Below are 24,103 nucleotides of genomic sequence, written 5' to 3'. Positions count from 1 at the left end.
GATTTAGTTTCTGAAATTAAGTCAAAAGATTCCTCAAAATGTAATAAAGCACTAACGTATACACTTTAATGATCAGCAGTGGCTCCACATGAATTTATTTCAAGTTTGAATGACTTGTTGATCAAACATCACAACAGTGTATCTGAACAAAGGAGATTTTATTATTTCAATAACGTTCACTTTCCTTTCTTCATATTTCCTTTTTTTTTTTTAAAGTTTTCAGGTAAATTCGTTAAAATATACATGTTCCGACATTCTTATGTCTTCAAACAAAACATCATGAAGACGGAGGAACTCTGTCGAAACATGTATGTTTTAAAAACCAACTTGCCTGAAAAAAGAACGAAAAAAAGACTAAAGAGTTTGAACAGAATCACAGACGACACGAGGACTACATGTACACGTTCTGCCGTTGCATCAATTAAAATGGTCCACAAATTGTCCTTTTATGTCCATCTATAATGCATTGTACATTTAAAAGTTAGATTTTTTTTTTTTGTGTGTGTGTGTGTTTGTCTTTTCTTCAATTAGCTGCTGTGATTGTGGTTGACTTGTGCGTCCTCCCCTCCAGTGCAGGGGGTCTTGGTGTTGAGCAGTCCCTGGCCGGGCCTTCCAGGGCAACACCAGCTGGGCCCCAGGCGATACCAGCCCTGATACAGTCCCCTCCAGCTCAGGCATCCCAGAGCGCCGCCCAGCAGCTGAGTGGGGAACTGTGGGAAGTAAGCTAACAGACAGAGCAGCAGGAAGATCCAGAGTCCCAGCAGGAGAACGCAGAACAGAAAGAGGATCCTCAGAGGAGCGTCCGAGATCCCGCCGAGGCTCAGGTACGGGCCGAACACGGCCACCTCCTCGGCCAGCAGCAGGCAGCACAGGCAGAGGAGGAAGACGTCTTCAGAAACCTCGTATCCCCTCCACACCATCCCGGCCCTGAGGCACACAGACTTGCTCTCCCCCTCTCGAAGCACCAGCAGAGGCTGCCCGCCGACCGCCTCGGCTCCGGCAGTCAGAGGCTCGTAGCAGCTTCCCGTGGCGTTCTCCAGCAGGTCCAAGAGTTTGCAGAAAGCCAGCCAGAGTCCGCCGGCCAGCCCGAGCCTGGAGAGGTGACGGACCGAGAGAGAGAGGGAGCGGCGGATGGAGAAGGAGAGGAGGAAGACAAAAGAGCCAACGAAGATGCAGGTCCAGCCCCAACCGGAGCGCAGGAACACCCTGAAAGAACAAGAGACAAAGGACATGACAACCAGCAGGAGGCAGAAATAAATTGCTTCCTGTTATATAATCAGTGTCCTTCGTCATCAAACATTTTAGGTTTAGCTGCAGTGTTTTGTCTGATTGTCAAAGAATGGATACCAAATGAGATTTAATTTTCTTTTTCCTTTAGTTTACCATGATAATAACTTGAAGAAACATTTTTATGTTCCAGAATAGTGCATTGTAGATTTAAAAAAAACAAAACCAACCAAACAAACAAAAAACCAGAGCATTTTGTGTGGTTTAAGCATTTAAACTCAAGATTTGTTTGGGGATTTCCAAATGACACATAAAAAAAAAAAAAGTGTTATTTAAAGCTAGAAATATGAGTGAAAGACAATCTGAAACTCTTTTTTAAAAGTTGTCTTCATGGCTCAAAAATGATCAATTGTGAGGAGACAGACAGCTCCAGAAGCACTGAATGAATATAAGGAGAACCGATCTGTGTCTTTCCACATATGAGTGTTTCCTGAATGCCAGATATTTTCTTCCCGCTTTGCTAACTTTCATCCTCAGCAGAGGTTCTGCCATCATGAACCTGTCTCAATGGTCCACCACCTCCAGTCACTGTAAACTCCTGCATGTGTCTGTTATTATCACAGTTGTCAAATAAATCCTCAAAATCTGCTCAAAGCTGTAATTGATCTGTTCAGGATGAACCTGTTGACTTTAAAACAGAGGTGTCAGAGTCATTTAAATATGGAGCCCAGAGTCTGATCACCAGTGAAACTATTGCCACCATATTAAGTCACTTTCAGTCTTTTGTTATTTCTTTAATAATAACTGTTTCCAAAACACAAGACTTTTCTGATGAGGCTTTTTTGGACACTATTAACAAGAAGCAATTACCATGAGGAAATAGGATTGTGAATTTTTTTTTGAAGACATCCAGTGATGATATGAAAAGATTATATCCTGAAATACAATGCCATTTAGATTTTTTTCGACACTTTCCAGCAGATTCTTCTCACACGTAAATGATATTTAGTTGCGTTTTCGAAGACGATGAAAAGTCACGTCGGTCTTGAAATTTTCTTTGAGTGAAATATAAAGATTATACGTTGATAATACGGACAAATCCAAATGTTTGCCTTAGTTTAATGTCTATGTTCATGAATTATCTTTTAAAAAACAATGAAATAATGTAACTATTATTTCATGTGTCCTGGTGCGAAACAGTCAAATATCACCCCCAAAACTTTTCTCTTTTCTTTTTGTTTTTTTAAACATCTGTACATTTCATTAATTTCTGGGCGCTGGTTTTGGTCTGTGGGCCAAATGTATGACTCCCCTGCTCTAAAATATCTTCCTGCAAAGAGGAATGAAGCTGCTGCAGAGCTCATCCAACAGTGTTGACATTTCAGAGGCCGCAGTGCCTCGTCATTGGATCACAGTGTCACTGGTAGAAACGCCCCCAACCTTTCAGGCCACATAATGCCACTTTAAGTTGATACAACTGACATTTATTTTTCTATTCTTCACATTCAATTCGTTTTTTATATGCTATCATACTTTTCTAACTCAAAAGGCTCCTGCGTGGGTTAACTTTCCCCTGAGCTTAAACTGCAGGTAAAGTGGAGGCCTGCAATGAAACCACAGTGATTCAAGTGATCTGGTCTTACCTGTAGAGGAAGTGGCTTCTTTTGGCGAAGACGCTGTGCTGAGACACCCAGAGATTCAGTGCAGGACCAAACATCACCACGCCGGACAGCAGCAGGTGGAAGTGCTGCCGGAACACCTTGTGACCCAGAAAGTGGGCCGCCAGGTCCGTCAGGACCACCAGCACCGTGTTGAGGAACATCTGGACCCAGGGCCAAAATAACTATTCTATACCAATAGTTCAATTCTATATGAAGGTCACCTGCTGCTGCACCTCACCGTGAACACAGCAGTGTGTTTGTGTAGATTATCCTCCTCAGACCCGACACCATTCACAGTTTCATGTGATAAAGCTGTAATCCTCTGCAGAATGCACTGGATTATGTCTGGCACAGACAGGAACAATCTGACATCTTATGCAGACCTAAACACTGACTACAGGTTGCAGTAAAAAAAAAAAAGGTCCTCTTGGAGTTGATTAATCAACACAACCTAAAACGGATTGTTGAGAGATTCACATCTGATCCATTTGTACATCGACGGTTTGATCCTGCAGGAATTCAAAGCTTCTGAATGTGCAGCAAAGGTCCACTGCTGTGAGCCGCTGGGTTTCTGCATTCATGCATGGAGGAGGTACGGTATAACGTGAATGAAGTGACAACTGGCTTCTAGCATTTCACAGGCTCCAAATATGCGCACGCTGAAATTCTTCAGTCCAGGGAAGATGTCTGCTGACTCAGCGCCACGTCCTGCGTCCAACTTCAGCCCACTTCACCTGGAGCTCAATGATTGTTGTGGTCACTTTGCAGCTGGTACCTGCTATTGTCTCCTCAGGTTTTCTTGCTGTACGCTGACCGTCATTGGCAGCGTTTGTGGCACTTCTGGGTAAAATATGGCGTCTTTTTCCGTCTTCGGTCCCGAGACGTCCGGCGGTGGTTGATTCAGTGTCCTTCAAGCCATGTGTACTGTAACTGTAGCTCTTCTGCACCTCTCTGTCAGCAGCACTCGTCCTCTTCAACACACACAGACATAAAAATACAGAAAATATTCTCGCCCTGTCATCTGGGCCTTGAAGGTGTCAGGTTGCTCCTACTGAGGCTGCTGAAGGTTGAGCCAATGACACTGATTCCTCTACTGTTAATGTGAAAGTGACCTGGTTTCTCAACGGGCCTCCATCCAAAGCAAGAGTCAGCACCTGACAGTAGAACTGGTGCGACGGTAACAGGGGCCGGCGGCATGAATTAAACGTGCGATCAATTAGATACAAAGTGTTACATTACGTGTATTTGTGTTTGTGTTCATGGGTATTAATAGCTGTAACCTTTGAGGTGTATCCGGGTCTGAGACTCAGCTGTTGCAGCAATCTGTTTCTGTCAATCAGTGAGCCGCAACACACTTCACAGACATTTACTGTCCTGTTCGTCAAGCTCTTTTCCCTCTCTGATCACTGTTTTTAGTTTTTTTTAGGAGCAGATCTGACTATTATAACTGTCTCTATAAAGCACAAACACAACCCTCCAACAGACACTTATAGCTTTACAGAATAATCTCACTCACTGTCACCTTATCTGTATGTATATCAAGTAAGAGCTTCATGTTCTTCCATCAGATCCCAGAAACACGACTCTCGAGTCTAAATCAAACAGTCTTTACCTCATGAGTCTAAAATTACATTTATGACTACGAGTACCAGTACCAGGAAATTATTCTTAATATAAACATGGACGGGCAGCTGTAAGAACTGAGCCGTACTAACAGTGCTATTGCTCCACCTGGCGGTGAGATGCCTGTATTGCTTTCCCTCGAGAAAATTGTCAGACATTCATTTATATTTGATGAATAATGAGTTAAATGTATCAGTAATGAAATTACATTTGAATGAAATGCATAAATGTGTCATTCATTTATTAAAGCAATTATTTTTACGTAAACACCCCCCCCCCCCCCCCCCCATATATATAATTATTTCACTATTAAATTAATTAATTCATGGTCCGATGTTGCACTGCTTTCTACTAATTTATTTTATCTGTCAAACTCGCCCATCAAAGTGAGTTGGTGGAACCTTACATTTGATTGGCGTTCCTCTGCAGTGCACATCAGGCAGATCAATGCCAGATAATGGATCGATGCAACGCGAGTGAACATATTCTTATACACTGGGTGGCGCTATATGTTAAAATCTGCTCTTTACCCACAGTAAAACCCCACACACGTCTTGTTTCCACCCGACAGGTGTAGAACGTTTGTTTCTTAAGTGCACGTGAGGTTGCAGTGCACTGTGACTTCAGCGTGGTCGATTATCATTGGTGTCACATGCTAACATGTCCCTGTGGCAACATGGTTTCTAATGTAACACAAAACACCTCTTCGTTGGTTTGGATACTTAATATATCAAAACTTTATTTGCCACCGACAAAAACCAAGGTGAAGGACGGTCCTTCAGGTTAAACGTCTCAGTGGTGAGAGGATATTTCAGGTCACTATATATGTTTAGAAACTCCTCAGACCAAAACAATGGATTTGAAGGGATTAGCGTTAAGCCTCGCCCACTGACTTTGATAGATAAAATAAATCTACGAAAAACTGCAACATCGGACCATGCAGTCTTTGCTTCCTCCATTCACACAACCAAAACTATTTCCTATTTTAGTTTGAACACAGTCAGACAGCACGGATAAAATAAAAGAAACAATACAATATTTTTTTTTGCAGAAGTTCCAGTATTGTGGAGTGGTGATTTACACTACAGGAGTTTTCTCCTTGTGTATGCAGGGGATTTCTGTGGGCTTCCTCACATTGTCCAAAGACTGGTGTTTGAGGTTGAAGGCCGATGTGTTTGTGTATTGGTGCCCTGTGATTTGTTCAGTGCACCATTGTGCATGTTTAAGATGTAATAGAATGCATATATTCTTTCCTATAAAATACTTATTTGAAAGTATTTATCTGAAGGCTTACATTGCATCATGGCTGTCATCATAAGCCAGACCTCCTTCACCTCAAATGAACCCCGTAGTGTAAGTAGCACAAAAACGCACATTGTTATCAAACATCTAAGTTTAGCAACACTGCTGCTGTCCAGACAGGTTTGATAAAAACAGTCACATGAAGCATTTCCACGTTGATAAAATGTAGTGCCAGCTGATCTGTTTAGTCTCTTCTGTCCCATTGCTCTTTGCTTGGTTTCTCTCTTAGATTTACATTGTTTACTGTAATAGAGAGTGTAGTTGTTTATTATAATTGTCTTACTTACCTTCAATATTCTAACATAACCAGCACTTCATGTGACCTGTCAGACTTCAGTTTGTATTTTCCGCTACAGAGGTAAAGATACTTGTATAGAAATTGAGCTTTTTAACTGAAGTAAAAAGTTCATCTTTTGACATGTATTCAACTCCAAGTAAAATAATAGAAATTCATTTTTCACTTTGCTGATACAGAATATCTTCTATGAAGCATCTTCAAGCTTTTGTTGGTGGGGGTGATATAAACATGGTGCTCATGTGCACATCATAACTACTGTTGTTGTAAAAGTAACAGCTTAATCATGAGCATTGACACAAATCATGACGACATATGTTAAAATATAAAACAAAAAGGAAGTCTTAGCATTCAACCACAATTTATGCAACTTCATCACTCCCAAATGTGTTTTCATTTTCAGCTTCAGTGTGGATAGCTTGAATATATGTTGTTAAATGTAGTAACATACCATCTATATTTATGTCTTTCTGTCTTAACCACAGAACAAATGGAGGAAGTTGTTTTGACCCAGAAGAAGAAAGGTGAAAGGTCAGCGCTCATCTTGCCTTCATGTCAGTCAAGACAGCAAATCAAGGCAGAAATCTGGGTGTAATTATGGACTCTGACCTAAACTTCAACAATCACCTTAAGACAATAACTAAATTAATTTACCACCGTCTGAAAAATATTGCAACAATGAAAGAATTTCTATCAGAGAAACCTGTTGAATTTATTTTCAGTGGGCTGTATTATTGTAACAAAGTGTTTACAGGTCTCATTAAAAAAAACCAACCAAAAAAACAAACATGTATTAGAGAGCTGCAGCTCACCCATGATGTGTTTCTCTAATATATTTCTTTGTAAAGCATTGTGCCTTATGCCTGAGTTATGTTGTATCAATCATTTCGCCCTGTCCTACTAACAGACATTGTACTAAATACACATAAACATTACAATAGACAATGTGGATGATCTTGTGAACAAGCTCCCATGTCGTCATGTCAGTTAATTATAAGACAAAACAAACAAACAAGCAAAAACAACAACAACAATCAGGCACATATTTAATGAATAAGATACATTATTCGATTTAATTGGAAACATGCCAATAATACATTTGGGTGACATTTTAAAACCTCTCAAAGCAATTAAATGAGGTCCACTAAGACATAAAACTTACCCGGAGACATGAGGACATAACCTGTAGTCTCTGAAGTGATTTTTGTGAAAGTTTGCTTGCAGATAGCAAATGTGTGTTTCTACTACATACAGATAAACTTTATTAGTTACTCTAGCTAACTTTACTCTGTGCTACTACCGAAAAGACTTGAAGATTGTAATAATTTCCATCATGCAATTAAGAGTGATAACATTCATTTAAGGTATAAAATGACTTTTCTGCTGGCTTTTCTTTGTTTGGACTTACTTTGACTAAACTCTTCATATAACGTGTGACATGATTGGATCCTTGCACACTGCAGCCACTCATGTGTCGCTTCAGAACAGGCTTTGTCATCTGTAAACTTTCACGTGTGATTGAAAACGCTGATGGACAACGCAAACAGCTGCCTGCCTGAACCTCACCGCCAAGTCCCGGTACTTAAAATGTTTCAAACCAGTGGGGAGGGGCTCAGACACGCTGGAAACATCACGAGGGGGTGTCATTATTACCACAAACGTTTTCATCTCAGTGATGGTTGTGTGTAGATCATAACTAATAATGTAATGTTACATGACGTATGGGAGCAACATGGTGGTGTAGTGTAGAGGGACATTTGTGTGCTGTTTGCATGTTCTAAATGAGTGTGCATGGATTTCCAATGAGATCTCCAGTTGCCTCCCACAGTTCAAAAACGTGTGTGAGTTTAATGAACTCCGGATCACCAATTCATAGAGATACATTTGTAGCATAAAAAGCCATTATTAAAAAAAAAAAAAGATAGAAATATTTGACATCTGACAGCAGTAATCAAACATCCATCTTCTATATCACCTTATCAAACTTCGGCTTGCAAGGCACCCTGGACAGATTACCACAGTTTTTGGACTGTGGGAGCAATCTTGAGTACCAGGAAAAAAATACAGATAGTGTGCCCAGTAAACAAGCGCAAACTGAATATCTATCTCGTGGAAAAGGCTGCTGGGGCCCGGCAGCATATCAGACGAAGGCTCTAATAATACCCACCCATCAAAGCCTGAGTATTAATAAGCACAGTACCAAAATGAGAGAACAATGGAGAGTGGCTACAGGGCTTTTATTTCACATCTACTGACAATAGGTTTGAGGATTATGAGGATAACGATGAGCTTATGTGAGTTCAAGCGTTCGCTTAAAAGAAGTAGCTGGAATTGCGTGTTGTACCAGCCACTGACCCTGCCACTGTTCATTAGTTTACATTTGTGACTTCTTTTTTTTTTTTTTTGTGAACAGAGGACATTTCCACTCAACAGGAACAAAACTCATCATTGAGAAAAACCAAGCGGATTCCTACACTCCAATATTTGCCGCTTTCAATTTAAACATGTTTGTATTTCACTACTGCATGTGCAGATTGCGTGAATTATTCATGGGATTTTATTTCTAATCGCAGTGAGCTTCTCTAATACGCGAGAAATCATGTTAATGAAATGACGAGCTTAGACTTAGAAGATTTCAGAGCGTCCCAAAGCACACATATATAAAAGGCTGTGCGAAAAAGCCATTGAGTATTATGCTTTAAGTCACTGAGCTTAATAGCTCTCCTACATAAAATCAATAATCCTAGTGCACAGTCACTTTCTGTATCAAGGGATCACTTCTCCTCCCGCTTAAAGCAAACAACTTTACCACTGAAATACAAGGGATTTGAATGGAAATGGAACTCAATCTTCCTGCTTTGTGTGGCAGCATTCTTGTCTCTCACACCATCGCCGGTATTCTAAAAATGAAATGAATAGGATTTCTTGTTTTGGTCATCCAAGGATTTTCCTTTTTTTAAGAATAGATTGTTGACATTGACAAAAACACACCTGTTAAAGGATGTACATTTTTTCCTGTGAAACAAGTGAGGAGTAGAAGTCATCTAACAATGGCCAAAACCAACAAACACTCATTAAGTTACATACAAAAGTTGATTTAAAACTCTTAAGTTTTAAACACCTCACATGATTTCTTGTAAAAGTGCACAGCATCGTGATTTGCAGCAATGTCAAGGAGCAGCTGTCCTTCAGCAGAAGACGTGCATGTAATGAGCAATTGTCTGCCCACAAACTGAGATTTTCATCACTCAGCGTTCGGTCTCTGAAGTTGGGGCATCGCTGTCAGCTATGGGCTCCCGTTCAGGAGGTCACGGTCAAGTAGTCACTGAAGTGTCAGCAGAGGCTGCTGACAGGACCCCGTCGCTCGACCACCCAGCAGGCTAAGAGACACCCTGAAAGCTCGGCGATGCTGAACACTGTAACGAGAGGAGCAACAATTCACAAGTACCCAGACATTTAACGTCAATGGGAAACCAGCTAATGCATGGTGACAGGAAGCAATGGCCTTCTGTCTGCTTTCTGCTAAGATCTGCCCTCCATCCAAAGGTATCATTGTGAGGCTATGTGTCGATTCTAAATCACATGCAAGAGAGATTGCATGAGGGATTGAATCTATGTTCCCCAAGAACAGTAAATAATAAAGGAAACTATTTGTAGTCAGCTGACAATGATTGTTGGTTGCAGTCCTATGTGAGAGCTTCAATGATAAAATTGAGTTGTGATCTGCTCATTGTGGAGATCTACCAGTTAGAATGTAATGTCATGTGGAGATTTGGCACTTACGTGTTTGATTGAGCTCTGAAATATGGCTCAGAGTCAGGGACATATATATTTCCAAATGCTTTAGGATTATTGTTAATATTTGTTGTTTGTGGTTTCACAATAATCATCAACAATACTTGTTAATCATGGTTGTTGTTGGATCATTAATAATATTAATTGTTAATGATTTCACTTTGTCAGTTTCTAATAATGATCATTGGGGATCTACTAATTAATGAACATTAATGGCTCTCATTGATAAAACATATTGCTAATAATTGCTAATAATGATGATTGTAATATCAAATAAAACAAACAGAGAAATGTGTTGAGAAAAACATGACTTCTGGTGAAGAGATTTCATTCAAGATGCAATATAGAAAACTAATATATGGATTTTCATGTTTCATTGGGTAGATATAAATTGTTTTGATATAATCAACTACATATAAGGAAAAGAGTGCTTTCTTTTGCTTTCAAAAAAACACCAAAAAAGCAGACCAACTGGGCTTGAAATGTTGATCCCTGTAGTTGTAGTGTGGTTCAACTAAATTGACACTGAAGTCTCAACCCTGTTGCTGTTTTTACATCTTTAGCCATTTTATAAGCTGTCAGCAAATCCTTGGCAGGTAAAAAAAATCCACCACAATAATCTTACATGCAGTGCATTAAGGCAAATAAAAATCACATTGAAATGAACTGGACCCAGGAGCAAATTTGACCTTTTCTTTTAAAAATTGCACCACATGTGAACACATGCCTTGCTGGATGCAATCCTGCAGTGAAACAAAACTGAAATATATCAATGAGACAAAGTTTTATATTATGAATCCATGCAGAGACTTTTTGTTTTGTTTTTTTGGCACTGATGAAACATGGCCACAAATCACATCACCACAATAACTTATCTAGAACTGAAAGCAGCAAGTAGGTCCTTACAAAAAAAGAAGAAAAAAAGGCATTGTTTTGATGAACAAAGTCTTGATATGAGTCTCTGTTCCTTCAAAAAGCAACAAACGGACTGTGGTTCGCATCTCATGACGAATCCTCACTTGGGAAAAGAATTTAGCACAAGGGATGACAGGAAAAAAAACGTGTTGCAGAATTGGAGATAGAGAGGCTCTGCTTTGATGAATCACAGACGAGTTATGCTGCAGAAAGTTCCTGGCACTGCTCCCGAAAAATCACATTATTTGGACATGAGAGACAAACAAGCAGCCAGACATCTAGAGGAGGGTTGTCGTGAGTGATGAAAGCAATGACCATCGCTCGCGCACGCGTGTGTGTGTGTGTGTGTGTAAGCAGTCCACCTGATGATGATGTGGTTGTGTGTTTATTATTGAGCAGGTCAGGGTGGCGCCCTTGGCCTTGTATGGCAGGGTTATCCAGGGTTATATATTTCACGCCTGCTTGCCCTGCAGGTCGAGCAGCTGCTTCCATTTCACCTGAACTCTGTAAGTCTGTTAAATTGCCTGCATTTTGCATTCACGTGTTTTGTTTGTAAATATTTTTCTATTTTGTCAGCAATTTGTTTTTATATTACTTTACAGGCTGTAGAAAATAGAAGACAAAACCTTTAGATAACTGATTTACTGAAGCAAACTTCATCTAATATTTATTTAGATTTGTTCATATGAATATTTGTCTGTTGTTTGAATTTCATTGTTCTCTTCTCCCTGTAGGTTGATCACCGATTTATACTGTGAAAGTAAAACTCATCTTTGATCTGTGCTGACTTCACAGGTAAATTTCTGTTTTGTGTCATTTTTTCTTTACAGTATAGTATAGAGGTATAGCTCATAACAAAGATGTAAATCGTAAGAAATAGAAGAAGGGGATTCAAAGAATTTGATAAAATGTAATATCTGGGATAGACAGAGTCAAAGATTTAGGACTTGATTGACTCCTTTGTATGGACATTAGTGTGGCGATGGGGGATGCGGAGATGTCTGTGTTTGGGGCTGCTGCCCAGTACCTGAGGAAGTCAGATAAGGAGCGTATGGAGGCCTCCACGCGACCCTTCGAAATCAAGAAGGAGTGCTTTGTCCCGGACCCGGTGGAGGAGTTTGTGAAGGCAACAATCACCAGTCGAGATGGAGACAAGGTCACTGTAGACACACAGAATGGGAAGGTAGGAGTTACAATCAGTCACAAATAGGATTTACACCACCAAAGTCAGATTTATCGCTTCGTTGCACTGAATGCATGTCTCTCAGCTGGACCATGGTCCTTTCTTTCTTTTAATCTTTATTGCACTATGACACCATTTACACCAGTTACAAAAACCCTGTAAATATATTTACTTAAAACTATTATTACAGATAGAAAAGCCAATTAAACCACTAAAAAAAACATTAGATGGGACTTTTGTTTATATTTCAACTTATGTGAATATCTGTTAGAAAGTGTTAATCTGCATAGGAATTGACTGTAATGTAAACGTTGTCCAAGTGCAGTGGTACAATTAAAGTATCTTCAATAACTGCAGTGAGCAAGCGAGTGATGATAAGAGACACTGCTGCCATCTGGCAGTAACGGCGCCTGACATGTTTGTTGATGTTTGCAATGTTGACAATATTACTCTGATACAAGGAGGTAAGAGGTCCAGAGAGGGGTCAGGTGAGAGAGAAACTGATGGAGGAAGAAAGGCCTTTGAACAAGCAATAGGATAAATTAAATGTTTGGTTTACATTCACAATGTTTACTCGAACTTTTCCTGGCCGCTACATGATAATAAAAACACTCTGTTTGATTTCCCTTCTTGAAGACTGTGACTGTGAAAGACAGTCAGATCTTGCAACAGAACCCTCCAAAGTTCGACAAGATTGAAGACATGGCGATGCTGACCTTCCTCCATGAACCAGCTGTGCTGTTTAATCTCAAAGAGCGTTACGCAGCGTGGATGATCTATGTGAGTAGACGACAAGCGAATTGTGAGCATCTAAAAGCACGATTAATCAAACTTTTCTGTTCAGTCTGGCATTTGTTAGGGATTGAAGGTATTTCTCTGCACGCTTTGCATTTAGTGAACACAGAGGAAAGTCTTTAGAGGGTTGAAATTAATACATCGCTCCTGTTTGTGTTCACAGACCTACTCTGGGCTGTTCTGTGTGACTGTCAACCCCTACAAGTTGCTGCCAGTCTATGACAGAGAGGTGGTTGTTGCCTACAGAGGAAAGAAGAGGAGTGAAGCTCCTCCTCACATCTTCTCCATCTCGGACAATGCCTACCAGTACATGCTGGCAGGTACAGATTCATATGACTCACATTGTTTCCAATTGCCTGTTATTTTTTATTCAACAAAATGGTATCCTTGATATTTCTGCTTTTCTTGCAGACCGTGAAAATCAGTCAATTCTGATCACGTATGTATATCCTATATCCTTTGGTATTGTGTCACAGTCACATGCTCACAATTTAACCCATGACTTTCAGTGGAGAATCTGGTGCAGGAAAGACTGTCAACACAAAGCGTGTCATTCAGTATTTTGCAAGTATTGCAGCTGGAGGCTCAAAGAAAGATACCATCGCCAAGGATAAGGTAAAAATAGAAGATTTATGTAATGTGGGAATCACTGCAGAATGGTATACATTTCTTTTCATGACAAATCAAATTAAGAATCACAGAGATGATAAACGCTGCATAAATTCCCTTTCCAACAAATGCATGTAAGGTATGCAATCTGAATTCAGTTTGGAAAATTAGGGAGGCATTCAAACTTGTGAAGGCTCTTGATTCCACCAGAGGGTGCTGGTGTGTCTGTAACAGGGTACCCTGGAGGATCAAATCATCCAGGCCAACCCTGCTCTGGAGGCCTTTGGAAATGCCAAGACCATCAGGAATGACAACTCATCCCGTTTTGTGAGCATCTAATAGTTGTGTGGCAATACTGTGAATATGTTCTATTCATTAAAACCATTAGCAGGAACTCTGAGTCTTCAAAGGCGTAAAAATACTTTGTTTCAGGGTAAATTCATCCGAATTCATTTTGACACCAGGGGGAAATTAGCGTCTGCTGATATTGAAACATGTGAGAACAAACCTATTTATACATACGCTTTCAGAATTCTTTTTTTTTTTTTACATAATTATTTATTACCACATCTATGAATAATGTCTCTGTTTTATTGATTCGTATTCAGATCTTCTGGAGAAGTCTCGTGTGACCTTTCAGCTCAAGGCTGAGAGAGATTATCACATTTTCTACCAGATCTTGTCAAACAAGAAGCCCGAACTTCTGGGTGAGCGCTCAAAGCAAACACAACACAATGCTGTCATTGTACAAGGGCCTGCATTGGTGTTTGACCACCTGTCTGACTTTGTCATGTTCCCTGTGTGTTTTCGTTTGTTCCCCAGAGATGCTGCTCATCACCAATAATCCCTACGACTATGCCTTCATCTCACAGGGGGAAACACAAGTGGCCTCCATAGATGATGCAGATGAACTGATGGCAACAGATGTCAGGCCATTAATCTTTTCTTATGTTGGATTGTTTACATTAGTTGGTGTATTAAGGACACTCTTTGGGATGATACAATCGGCAGAAATGCTGTAAGCTTTTTTATTTTTGAATGCTTTTCCCCAGAACGCCTTCGATGTTTTAGGATTCACCCAAGAGGAAAAGAACTCTGTGTACAAGCTGACCGGTGCCATCATGCATCATGGCAACATGAAATTCAAGATGAGGCCTCGCGAGGAGCAAGCAGAGGCAGATGGCACTGAAGGTGAGACATGCCTTTGGTGTGTTACATCAACTTAAAGACAACTTAAAACTCAATGAGTATAACAGAATTTGCTTTCATTTCCCAGATGCTGACAAAGTCGCATATCTGATGGGCCTGAACTCTGCTGACCTCATCAAGGGTCTCTGTCACCCAAGAGTCAAAGTAGGAAATGAGTGGGTCACCAAGGGTCAAAATGTTAACCAGGTGAGAGAATCACAGGATGGTTTTTAAAATCAAGATATTCCACCTTACAAACAAATAGATCATGGTCTTTACATGGTTTCACCTCAAGATGGAAAATATACACAGAAAATAATTCTGTGTATGGGGCTGTATGCTATTGCCACAGGTGAACTATGCTATTGGAGCTCTATCCAAAGCTGTTTATGAGAAGATGTTTCTGTGGATGGTGGTGAGGATCAACCAGTCATTGGAAACCAAGCAGCCACGGCAATACTTCATTGGAGTGCTGGACATTGCAGGATTTGAAATCTTTGATGTAAGCTAAAGTAAACCAGACCTATTGCCACAGAATTTTGGAGGACAAAACTAAGTTAACTAACTTATCTAAGTTCATCTTTCCAGTTCAACACCTTTGAGCAGCTCTGCATCAACTTCACCAATGAAAAACTGCAACAGTTTTTCAACCACCACATGTTTGTGCTGGAGCAAGAAGAATACAAGAAGGAGGGAATTGAATGGACTTTCATTGACTTTGGGATGGATCTGCAGGCCTGCATTGACCTGATTGAAAAGGTGAGACAACAGTGTGTAAACAATGTTCAAAAATGAGAAACATCTCTTTTCAACCCAACTGTATTTTCCTCTCCAGCCCATGGGCATCATGTCCATCCTTGAAGAGGAGTGCATGTTCCCCAAAGCATCAGACACCACCTTTAAAGCAAAGCTCTACGACAACCACCTGGGAAAATCCAACAACTTCCAGAAGCCCAGAATTATCAAAGGAAAACCAGAGGCTCACTTTGCCCTGGTTCACTATGCTGGAACTGTTGACTATAATATCTTCAACTGGCTTGTGAAGAACAAGGATCCACTGAATGAGACTGTTGTTGGACTTTACCAGAAGTCTAACATGAAGCTTTTGTCTATCCTCTTTGTAAATTATGCTGGAGCTGATTCAGGTACCCTGAATATTTCTTCCCAAGGAATTAAAAATGTTTTTTTTTTAATTGTTGTATAGTCCTATAATTTCATTTTTTTTCCAATAGCAACGAGTGAGAGTGGTGAAGGCAAAAAAGAGAAGAAGAAGAAGAAGGGATCATCATTTCAGACTGTGTCTGCTCTTCATAGGGTATTGAACTTGTCATTATTGTATTTGGTATTGTGCACATAAGAAGGATTTAACAATTTGCCTTTTATTTACAACTTTGAAGGAAAACCTGAACAAGCTGATGACCAACCTGAGGTCGACTCACCCGCACTTTGTGCGCTGCCTCATCCCCAATGAGACCAAGACTCCTGGGGCCATGGAGAATCCTCTGGTCATGCACCAGCTGCGCTGTAACGGTGTGCTGGAAGGCATCAGGATCTGCAGAAAGGGATTCCCCAACAGGATCCTCTACGGAGATTTCAAGCAGAGGTACCATCTTGTTGAGGTCACATAATGTATGACGAAAGAAAAAATGTAAATGTCATGCTCCTACATGTTCATGTAAAATCATTTTATAGATATCGCATCCTGAATCCTGCTGCCATCCCTGATGGTCAGTTTATCGACAGCAAGAAGGGAGCTGAGAAACTTCTTGGGTCTTTGGATATTGACCACAATCAATACAAATTTGGACATACTAAGGTATTCCCTTTAGTTTCTCTAACATTAGTAACAATGCACTAAATCGACAGATTATTCCCACAGATAACACGTTACGTTTTGTTGTTAGGTTTTCTTCAAGGCTGGACTGCTGGGTCTGCTGGAGGAAATGAGAGATGAGCGTCTCTCCAAAATCATCACTGGGATTCAAGCAAGGTCCCGGGGTGTTTTGTCACGCATTGAATATCAGAAGATGGTGGAGCGCAGGTACCTTTCATTTCAGTTTGAATGGGTGACTCAACATTCCTACAATATTCTGCTTTATTCAAATCCTATTGTTTACCAAATCACTTCTGTCATTTAAAAATCTACTAGAGATGCTCTATTAGTGATCCAGTGGAACATTCGATCCTTCATGGGGGTCAAGAACTGGCCCTGGATGAAACTGTTCTTCAAGATCAAACCTCTGCTGAGATCTGCTGAGGCAGAAAAGGAGATGGCCAACATGAAGGAAGAATTCCTGAAGTTGAAAGAGGCCTATGCAAAGTCTGAAGCTCGTAGAAAGGAGCTTGAGGAGAAAATGGTTTCTCTTGTCCAAGAGAAGAATGACTTGCAGATTCAAGTTCAAGCAGTACGAATCACACTTTAATTATATTTTCACTTGAATTTAATATAATGGTATATGCTAACAAAAAGGAAATGTCTGGCAGGAGCAAGATAATCTTTGTGATGCAGAGGAAAGATGCGAGGGCCTGATCAAGAACAAAATTCAGATGGAAGCAAAAGCCAAAGAGCTGACAGAAAGATTGGAGGACGAGGAAGAAATAAATGCTGAGCTTACGGCAAAGAAGAGAAAATTGGAAGACGAGTGCTCTGAGTTGAAGAAGGACATTGATGACTTGGAGCTGACTCTGGCGAAAGTGGAGAAAGAGAAACATGCCACTGAGAACAAGGTAGGACAATTGCTAGACTGCAAACAAGAGGCAGTTTCCAATGTCTTACAAGAAATACTTTTAATTACCAATGATTAAATTTACAGGTGAAGAACCTGGTTGAGGAAATGGCTGCTCTGGAGGAAATCATTGCCAAGCTGACCAAAGAAAAGAAAGCTTTGCAGGAAGCTCATCAGCAAACACTGGATGACCTGCAGAGTGAAGAAGACAAAGTCAACACTCTGACCAAGGCCAAGACTAAGCTGGAACAGCAAGTCGATGATGTAGAACTTTGTTTTATTCAAAGTTTGACCATTCGATGATATCATTATTATTAGTATTATTAACACATGCTGTTTTTAAATATATTTGCTTTAAGCTTGAAGGATCTCTTGAACAAGAGAAGAAGATTCGAATGGATCTTGAGAGGGCCAAGAGAAAGCTGGAGGGAGACTTAAAGTTGACCCAAGAGTCTGTGATGGATCTAGAAAATGACAAGCAACAGCTGGAAGAGCGACTGAAGAAGTACACATTTATCAACAGAAAAGAAATTAATCAATATAATCATGAACTATAATGTGTTTCATTTTAGTACTGACACTAACATGACAAACGTGCAGGAAAGACTTCGAGATCAATCAGCTGAACAGCAAGCTTGAAGATGAACAGGCCATAATCCTTCAACTCCAGAAGAAGTTGAAAGAGCTGCAGGTGAAAAATTTTTTTATTCTAATTTGATGTTATAATTCTCTATAACTACTGACTCATCTGGACAAGTTACTGTGACACTAGGCCCGCGTTGAGGAGTTGGAGGAAGAGCTTGAGGCAGAGCGAGCTGCTCGAGCTAAGGTGGAGAAGCAGAGGGCAGACCTGGCCAGAGAGCTGGAGGAGATCAGTGAGAGGCTGGAGGAGGCTGGAGGAGCAACATCTGCTCAGATTGAGATGAACAAGAAGAGGGAGGCTGAGTTTCAGAAACTCCGCAGAGACCTTGAAGAGGCCACTCTGCAGCATGAATCCACGGCCGCCACCCTCAGGAAGAAACAAGCCGACAGTGTTGCTGACCTGGGAGAGCAGATTGATAACCTGCAGAGAGTCAAGCAGAAACTGGAGAAGGAGAAGAGCGAGCTCCGACTGGAACTGGATGATGTGGCCTCCAGTATGGAACAAATTGCTAAGTCCAAAGTATGTGGACGATTCCGCAAGCTGCTTGAATGATGATGACAGTTTAATGCTTATATATTGCATCCTGTCCCTGCAAATAATGTGTATTTGTTTTGAAGACAATTTTGGAGAAGACTTGCAGAACGTTGGAGGATCAAAACAATGAATACAGGAGCAAGTGTGATGAGAACCAAAGATCCATTAATGACTTTACTACAGGAAAAGCTAAACTGCAAGCTGAGAATGGTTGGTGTTGTGCTTTCTTGTACTTAACTAGATTTTCTGTAGCAAAAGACAATTCAGAACTTTGTTCTCATCTTTTCAGATGAGCTTTCACGACAGATGGAGGAGAAAGAATCTCTTATTTCACAGCTGACCAGGGGAAAGAATTCCTATAATCAACAACTTGAGGATCTAAAAAGACAACTCGAAGAGGAAATAAAAGTACAAACACATATGTCAATATATCAATTCATAATTAAATAAATCTAAAACAAGTTACATGTTCAAGAAAATAATCAACATTGTATTCATTTTAGGCCAAGAATGCACTTGCCCATGCAGTGCAGTCTGCTCGTCACGACTGTGACCTCCTCAGGGAGCAGTATGAGGAGGAGCAGGAGGCCAAAGCTGAGCTGCAGCGTGGCATGTCCAAGGCCAACTTGGAGGTAGCTCAGTGGAGAACAAAGTACGAGACTGATGCCATCCAGAGGACCGAGGAACTGGAGGAGGCCAAGTGAGTCCACTGCAGGAATATTTACAACAAATATATCAGATAAATATTTGAAGACCAGAATTTCACACGGATGTTCTCAGAGTCATAGTAAAGCTGCATTCTTTACAGTTTGGACCTTAGCAGCAACATTTCTCAGAATCAATGATATATCATGTAATTCCTAAGAATTTTGACTTCGTCTGGCAGATCAGCTTTTTGTTTGTGTTATGTTCCGACTAACATGTAAGACGAACAAAAAGTTTGTCTGTTTGATGACTCAGCAGCCAGCCATAGTGGATCGCATTAGTACAACAATAACTTCAACAACTGCAAGAATAATTAAACAATGTTAATGATTATTCTTCAAGGAAAAAGCTGGCTCAGCGTCTGCAGGATGCTGAGGAGGCTGTTGAAGCAGTGAATGCTAAATGCTCCTCTTTGGAGAAGACCAAGCACAGACTGCAGAATGAGATTGAAGATCTCATGGTGGATGTAGAGAGGTCGAATGCTGCTGCTGCTGCTCTGGACAAGAAGCAAAGAAACTTTGACAAAGTAAATTTCCTCACTCAAATGCTGCAAACACATGTCAAATAATCAGATGATTTGTGTGAGCAAATGTTGTGTATTTCCTTAAAAAACACCCTGTAATGATAGTGAATAGTATAATCTACTGACCACAACAAAATGTTGCAAACTACAACCCAAATAAGACCCAACAAATGCAATATTTTTTCTCAATATCAGGTCCTTTCTGAGTGGAAGCAAAAATATGAGGAATGTCAGTGTGAGCTGGAGAGCTCACAGAAGGAGGCAAGATCTTTGAGCACTGAACTCTTCAAGCTGAAAAACTCCTACGAGGAATCCATTGAACATCTTGAGACACTGAAAAGAGAGAACAAGAATCTTCACGGTAATAAATCAGCACATCTCTCCAAGAAGGCAACAAAGACAACACATGGACACTGCAAACGTCTAATTTCATGTAACTCCTTTCAATCGCAGAGGAAATTTCTGACCTCACCGAGCAACTTGGTGAAGGAGGTAAAACCATTCATGAGTTGGAGAAGGTCCGTAAACAACTGGATCAAGAAAAGGGTGAGGTGCAATCGGCCCTTGAAGAAGCTGAGGTATAGCAGAAGCGTTCCATTTGATATGCATACCTTTGACATAATTCTAATATAGATCATAGTTGACACTTGGTCTGACTAATTCCTAATATCTGTCTAAGGCTTCTCTTGAGCACGAGGAGGGCAAGATTCTCAGAACTCAGCTTGAGTTCAACCAGATTAAGGCCGACATTGAGCGTAAATTATCTGAAAAAGATGAAGAGATGGAGCAGAGCAAGAGGAACATGCAGAGGACAATTGACACTCTGCAGAGCTCTCTGGAGGCTGAGACTCGCAGCAGAAACGAGGCTCTCCGTCTGAAAAAGAAAATGGAGGGAGACCTCAACGAGATGGAGATCCAGCTGAGTCAGGCCAACAGGCAGGCGTCCGAAGCCCAGAAACAACTGAAGGCTGTTCATGCACATCTCAAGGTAAACAAAACAAAACAAAGAAAGGCACACTTCCATTGTATTTTGGGACCCTTATAAGTTGATCTTACCTGGGGTACTTAAACTTTTTTTCAGGATGCTCAACTCCAGCTTGACGACTCTCAGCGAGCCAATGAGGATTTAAGGGAAAACACTGCCATAGTGGAAAGACGCAGCAACCTACTTCAAACTGAAGTGGAAGAACTGAGGGCTGCTCTGGAACAAACGGAGAGAAGTCGCAAACTTGCTGAGCAGGAGCTGCTGGATGTCAGTGAGAGGGTGCAGCTGCTGCACTCGCAGGTGGGACCAGCTCTAATACTGTGAGCTACTTCAGAAACTGTTTGATTTCGTCTTTACTGTGTGACATAAACTTACCAACCTCAATGCAGAACACCAGTCTCATCAACCATAAGAAGAAGCTGGAGGCTGATACAACCCAGCTTCAGTCAGAAGTGGAGGATGCTGTGCAGGAGTCCAGAAATGCAGAGGAGAAAGCCAAGAAGGCCATCACTGATGCTGCGATGATGGCAGAGGAGCTGAAGAAAGAGCAGGACACCAGTTCCCACCTGGAGCGCATGAAGAAGAACATGGAGCAAACCATCAAGGACCTGCAGCACCGTCTGGATGAAGCCGAACAGATCGCCATGAAGGGAGGCAAGAAGCAGATCCAGAAGCTGGAAGGGAGGGTGAGTACAGCAGTTATTGTTGTGATTTTTAATCTTTTATGATAAGCAGAGCAATGTCAGTGGAAAGTTATCTTGTGTCTGATCAGGTGAGAGAGTTGGAAAATGAAGTGGAAATGGAGCAAAAGAAAAGCAGTGAAGCTATAAAGGGTGTCCGTAAATACGAGCGCCGCATCAAGGAGCTTACCTACCAGGTTTGGGATTTGATTCAAACTTCACTGTTTTAAATGTGTTGAAATAAACATAGTTAGCAACATTCCCGCTTTTTTTCACAGACTGAGGAGGATCGCAAGAATATTGCCCGACTCCAAGATCTGGTAGACAAGCTGCAGCTGAAAGTGAAAGCCTACAAGAGATCTGCTGAGGAGGCTGTAAGTGTGGTGAAGTGTATTCTTCATGTAAAGCCATCCTCTATGAACTCAAATATTATTTGTGTAATTCACTTTCAACAGGAAGAACAGGCCAACATCCATCTTGCCAAGTTCCGCAAGCTGCAGCACGAGATGGACGAGGCCGAGGAGCGAGCCGACATCGCCGAGTCTCAGGTCAACAAGATGCGCGCCAAGAGCCGCGATGTTGGCTCCAAGGTAAAAAGCAACACACTCTGCAGCAGGTGCACAGCGTCTGACCTCGACACATCCTTCCCTCCCTCACTGGATTTCATTTAAATGCTGCTCCACTATTATTTTATTAGCACAATCATGCCATGTTGATTGCATCCTTCAGTAATTTCTAGTCTTAATAGCGTATTTTTCTGCTCTTTCTTTTCAAATTCCCTGACGGCAACAGAAAGGGTTTGATGAGGAGTGACGCTCCAGAGACCATTGAAAGCCTTTTGTGTGCTGTGTGCTGTAGATCCCCTCAAGTGTCACAATTCACAACCTGTAGACGTAATAAAATTTCACCAAGCAGCAGCAAATTCGTTGTCTTTATTTATTTATTTAGTAATGGATTCAGGGGCAATTGTACGTTGAATATTTAGTTTTCAGTAACGATACCTGAGATGACAAGTTCCTAGTTGAATTCCATTCTTTGTAGCATTAACGAGTGCTGCTGGCATCATATTCTTTATTAGATTTTAATTGAATTACTCTTGGATACATTTTGTATGTATGTTTTCATCTTGAGTGAACCAATCTGAGACTCATCAAACCACGAAATGCCGTTCTTTCCTTGTCTATTTTTGGTGAGCTTGTGCCTTCTGTGGTCTCCACTGGGGCTACTGCTACATTGGGCCATCAGGTTCTTCGGTTTCAAGGTTTCTGTCATTTGTTTAATGCTTATTGGATGTTTTTAAATAGGTGTAGCTAAGAAAATGAGAATAGAGTGACTATTACAATGTCAAAATCAGCATCTACATTGTCCCTAATTAGACATCGTACATACAATTACCATATAGCAGTTATTTTGTTAGTAGCAATTAGTAGCTTAGTAGCAATTAGTTTTGTTCTGGATGAAGGTATTCTCAATTTACCAATGTATAAACACTATACAATCATCATTATCAGTTATTGCATATGCAACATCAGACTATCAATATGGATTAATCTGACAAGAAATAAACATGAAAGGATTTAAGGTCTGAGGTGAATTAATGCAGCATAAGCAGAAATCGGGATCTCATAATTCGATGAAATGGTGTGAAACTGACCCAAGAGAGAAAGATCGAGGTGATCACTAAAATAGAAGGACATAAAACAAATCCATTGTTCTTATTATAGAGTTTAAGAAAGCCTGAGAGCCTGGGCCTTTAAGTCAACAATAAACCGGTGCTCATACTTAGGCTGACCATAATACCACACGTAATCACTCGCAGCTGGTCTGTGAATCCCTGTTTAAGCTCGTCTGCTCCTCCAAAATGCTGGCGGAGAATTTCAGAGAAACTAAGGAGCAAATAGCTACTCATACTAAAACAGCCAGAAACAAGAATATATATAGTATACTTCCCTATTATGTTTGTGCACATAATGATGGGTGTTCACTAGATCATTTCGAAGCATTACAAATCAAAGTTAAATCCTAAATCTTGACTCATCTGGACCTGGAGTTGCAGCTTTCTTTACAAATGTAAAGTGACAAATGACATATGTCCTGATTCACACACGTGAGAAAAGAAGTTTCAAAGGGAAACTATAGAAAAACATCCACACATTTTGTCTGAAATCATAATTCCTTTAGGTGGCATGGGCTGGTTGACAGGCAAAAATGAAAGTTGACTGATCATATCTGTCTGCCTGACTCTGGAGCCCCGCCTCAGTCCTGGTGGGAAGTCTGGGGTATTTAATGCTTCTGCTGGAGACTCAATAATGACTTGAGGGAGTGGGTGAGGGGGGGTTAAGGTTTCACTTGTGTGAAGCTCTGGGGGCCTTGTGTCTCCTCTCTTATTACATGTCATGTCTTTAACTCCCTGAACAGACAAGAAGGTAATGAGCTAATGGAAGCACATTGACACCTCTGCCTAAAGAGGAGGACCACATGCAGCAGTATGTGTGCAACGGATTATCAGTGAGATTAGCAGGATATCTGAGCTTGGGGGAATAAGATAAAGCACCAAGGACTGAACAATCTTCTGCTTCTTTTATAGGACTTCCTTTAAGACTGTATATGCCGCATAGAGAATCAAAACAAATCGGTTGGAGAAGATTACTAAGAACTTTTACCCACATAGTCCTCTTCAGCAAATACAATAGCGCTATACACACTAGTGATTT

The 24,103-nt window shown here is 40.8% G+C and overlaps 2 protein-coding genes across 2 annotated transcripts; one reads left to right on the top strand and one right to left on the bottom strand.

Annotated features, from left to right (window-relative positions):
- Positions 1 to 64: 64 nt before the first annotated feature.
- On the bottom strand, positions 65 to 3,994 carry fitm1l (fat storage inducing transmembrane protein 1, like). Its single transcript, XM_080502865.1, has 2 exons — positions 2,871 to 3,994; positions 65 to 1,206 (listed from the first exon to the last, which is right to left on the bottom strand). Exons 1-2 carry the CDS (start codon positions 3,047 to 3,049, stop codon positions 528 to 530), a joined length of 858 nt encoding a protein of 285 aa, XP_080358991.1. The 5' UTR covers positions 3,050 to 3,994; the 3' UTR covers positions 65 to 527.
- A 7,806-nt stretch (positions 3,995 to 11,800) lies between these two features.
- LOC308135646 (myosin-7-like) lies at positions 11,801 to 22,202 on the top strand (the record flags this gene model as incomplete). The annotated part of the gene is made up of 37 exons (XM_080503726.1): positions 11,801 to 12,001; positions 12,638 to 12,781; positions 12,960 to 13,116; positions 13,208 to 13,235; positions 13,306 to 13,411; positions 13,640 to 13,732; positions 13,838 to 13,901; positions 14,014 to 14,112; positions 14,228 to 14,331; positions 14,458 to 14,596; positions 14,682 to 14,800; positions 14,946 to 15,095; positions 15,182 to 15,352; positions 15,429 to 15,738; positions 15,826 to 15,908; positions 15,991 to 16,196; positions 16,286 to 16,409; positions 16,498 to 16,634; positions 16,743 to 16,998; positions 17,078 to 17,320; positions 17,407 to 17,583; positions 17,679 to 17,824; positions 17,920 to 18,010; positions 18,092 to 18,481; positions 18,580 to 18,706; positions 18,786 to 18,904; positions 19,000 to 19,196; positions 19,544 to 19,727; positions 19,920 to 20,085; positions 20,178 to 20,302; positions 20,404 to 20,712; positions 20,806 to 21,009; positions 21,099 to 21,395; positions 21,482 to 21,586; positions 21,668 to 21,763; positions 21,845 to 21,979; positions 22,182 to 22,202. The coding sequence occupies 37 exons, from the start codon at positions 11,801 to 11,803 to the stop codon at positions 22,200 to 22,202; spliced, it is 5,823 nt and encodes a 1,940-aa protein (XP_080359852.1).
- Between the last annotated feature and the right edge of the window lie 1,901 nt (positions 22,203 to 24,103).

This window comes from Blennius ocellaris (assembly GCF_963422515.1).
Source record: "Blennius ocellaris genome assembly, chromosome: 10".
NCBI classification, from domain to species: Eukaryota; Metazoa; Chordata; class Actinopteri; order Blenniiformes; family Blenniidae; genus Blennius; species Blennius ocellaris.
The sequence above is the reverse complement of the archived record's forward strand: the minus strand, read 5'-3'. Positions and strand labels throughout refer to the sequence as shown.